This window comes from Fulmarus glacialis, unplaced genomic scaffold (assembly GCF_000690835.1).
Source record: "Fulmarus glacialis isolate BGI_N327 unplaced genomic scaffold, ASM69083v1 scaffold14699, whole genome shotgun sequence".
Taxonomy (NCBI): Eukaryota; Metazoa; Chordata; class Aves; order Procellariiformes; family Procellariidae; genus Fulmarus; species Fulmarus glacialis.
Window position 1 is genome coordinate 15383 of NW_009232725.1, and position 2079 is coordinate 17461.

General features: G+C 60.2%; 1 protein-coding gene across 1 annotated transcript in view; it reads left to right on the forward strand.

Annotated features, from left to right (window-relative positions):
• LOC104082072 (aggrecan core protein-like) overlaps positions 1 to 893 on the forward strand; it is a gene marked incomplete at both ends in the record, with an annotated part of 16271 nt that extends 15378 nt beyond the window's left edge. Inside the window, one exon of the mRNA XM_009585040.1 lies at positions 613 to 893. Within this exon, the coding sequence (XP_009583335.1) occupies positions 613 to 893 (281 nt within the window). The remainder of the gene's footprint in view (positions 1 to 612) is intronic.
• Between the last annotated feature and the right edge of the window lie 1186 nt (positions 894 to 2079).

A 2079-nucleotide genomic window follows, 5' to 3' on the forward strand; every position in this document is an offset into this window, starting at 1 on the left:
GGCTGTTGTGATTCCCAGCTGTCGCTGTCTCTCCGGGAGGCAGGAACGGAGCCCTGAGGCAGACCGCTGCTTAATTTTAACGCCCATTGCAGAATTTCCATATTCTGCTGACCCTAAATTTTGTGGCCAGAGGCAATTTCAAAGGGATCTAAGGTTTTATGAACTTTTTAATCAATTTTCTGTTTTTTGTATTGCCTCTGTCTGTCCGCCCCCAAACAAAGGAATGACCCCTCTGTGGATGTAGCAAAAAAAGGCCGGCAGGCTCAGGTGATGGCACCTGCCCACATGGGACCCAGACACCTTCCAGATCAGAGATGTTATTCCAAGAGGGGAATAACGGGAGAGGGCATCACTCCCATTGCATCTCAGGGCTGGGCAGGGATGGCTGTAGACATGGCTGCCTCTTCCCACCCCAAAAGTGGCCGCCATTCAAGCAGCCTCTGCACACTCCCTCTCTCCAGCACCTAGAGACCCCACGGGACGGGGTGTGGGAGAAGTGGAGTGAGGAGGCTGTGCGTGCTCGGCCTGCACCGGGCAGGCAGGAGCTGCCCAGGTGTGAGCTGCCCGCTCAGCCAGGCAGGACTCCTCCATGTCTCTGCCCATCTCCTGCAGTGGCCTGCGGGGACCCCCCAGTGGTGGAGAACGCCAGGACCTTCGGTCGGAAGAAGGACCGCTACGAAATAAACTCCATGGTGCGGTACCAGTGCAACCATGGCTACATCCAGCGCCACGTGCCCACGATTCGGTGCCAGCCCAACGGGCAGTGGGAGGAGCCGCGGATATCTTGCATAAACCGTACGTCTCGAGCCCTTCACCTTCGGGATAGGGCTGATGCATCCCTGCAGCTGGGAGAAGGAGCTGGGAATGAGGGGGAGCATCGCCCTGGGGTGCAGGTTAGCTGCAAGCCAGGCAGAAGGGGACATCATGGTCCCCTTGATTTGTTGAAAGCTGCCCCGTGATGGGGCCATGGGAGCTGGCATCTTCTGGGCAGGTGTGGACCACAGGGGCTGGCTGGAGGGGCAGCCCGGGCAATTCCTGCCCTGGAGGTTCCTCCACCTAGGCAGGGCAGGGACAGCTCCAGAGCCAGAAAAGGGCAACAGGAGCTTACCAAGGGCCCAGGCTACTTAAAGAAAGGAAACAAAAAGAAGTGGCTTCTGAAAGGGTGAGTTTTGGCACCGCCTGCATCAGCAGAGAGAATAGGAGGAGGGAGCTGTGGTCCCCCCGGGCCCTTCCCCGGCATCCCCCTTCCCTGGGAGCGGACAGGAGCCCTGCGGCAGAGCTAAACCAAGGATCAGGGCTGGGCTCCTGGCCCTTCTCCTGTCAGGCCTCCAGCTGACCGCAGCCAACCCTCTCCCACTGGTGTCCCAGCCCACTCCCAGGCCTGCCTACACCCCTGTCCCATCCCTGCTCGCCTGCAGCTTCCCAATAATTTCATCAACCTCCGCCAAATCGCATCTGTCCAGTGGCCTCCTTGCCAGGTTCTGGTCCAGCTGGGCAATTCTAGCTAAAGCAACAGTCCCATGGCCAGGGAAAGACAATACGGACTTAAGAGACAAACACCCGCCCCAGGGAGGGGAGAGAAGGAGGAGGGATGGAGGAGGTGTCCGAGAGCGGCCACTGGGGTGGACCAAGCCGCTGACTCCTTTGGCTCCACCGCAGACCTGGAGAGCTGCAGGCTGCTCCCAGCACAGACCATCAGCGATCAAGAGACCGAGGCTGTTCCCAATCAGCTTTTGCTGCTTCCATCAACTTCCATGCAATTATCGTGCCGGAGCAGTGCCAGCTTCGAGGGAGGCTGGCAGCAAAGATCAGGCAGAAACCTTGTCCCTGCCAGCCAGACGGGGCCGTTTCCCCTCCTCTGCCCTGAGCACATCCCACTGCTGATGGATATTTCCCTCGCTGTCCCAGGGGATCGGGGAGGGACTGGCAGGGCAGTGGGGGAGATGAGGCAGCTGTCCCCGTGCCCACCCCGTTAGCAGAGCTGCCCTCCTGGCCGGGCAAGGGAAGGGATGGGACAAGCACCCGCGGAGGGGATGCTCCTGCCCAGGCTGCGGGGAGGCACCCGGGCACCTTCACCCC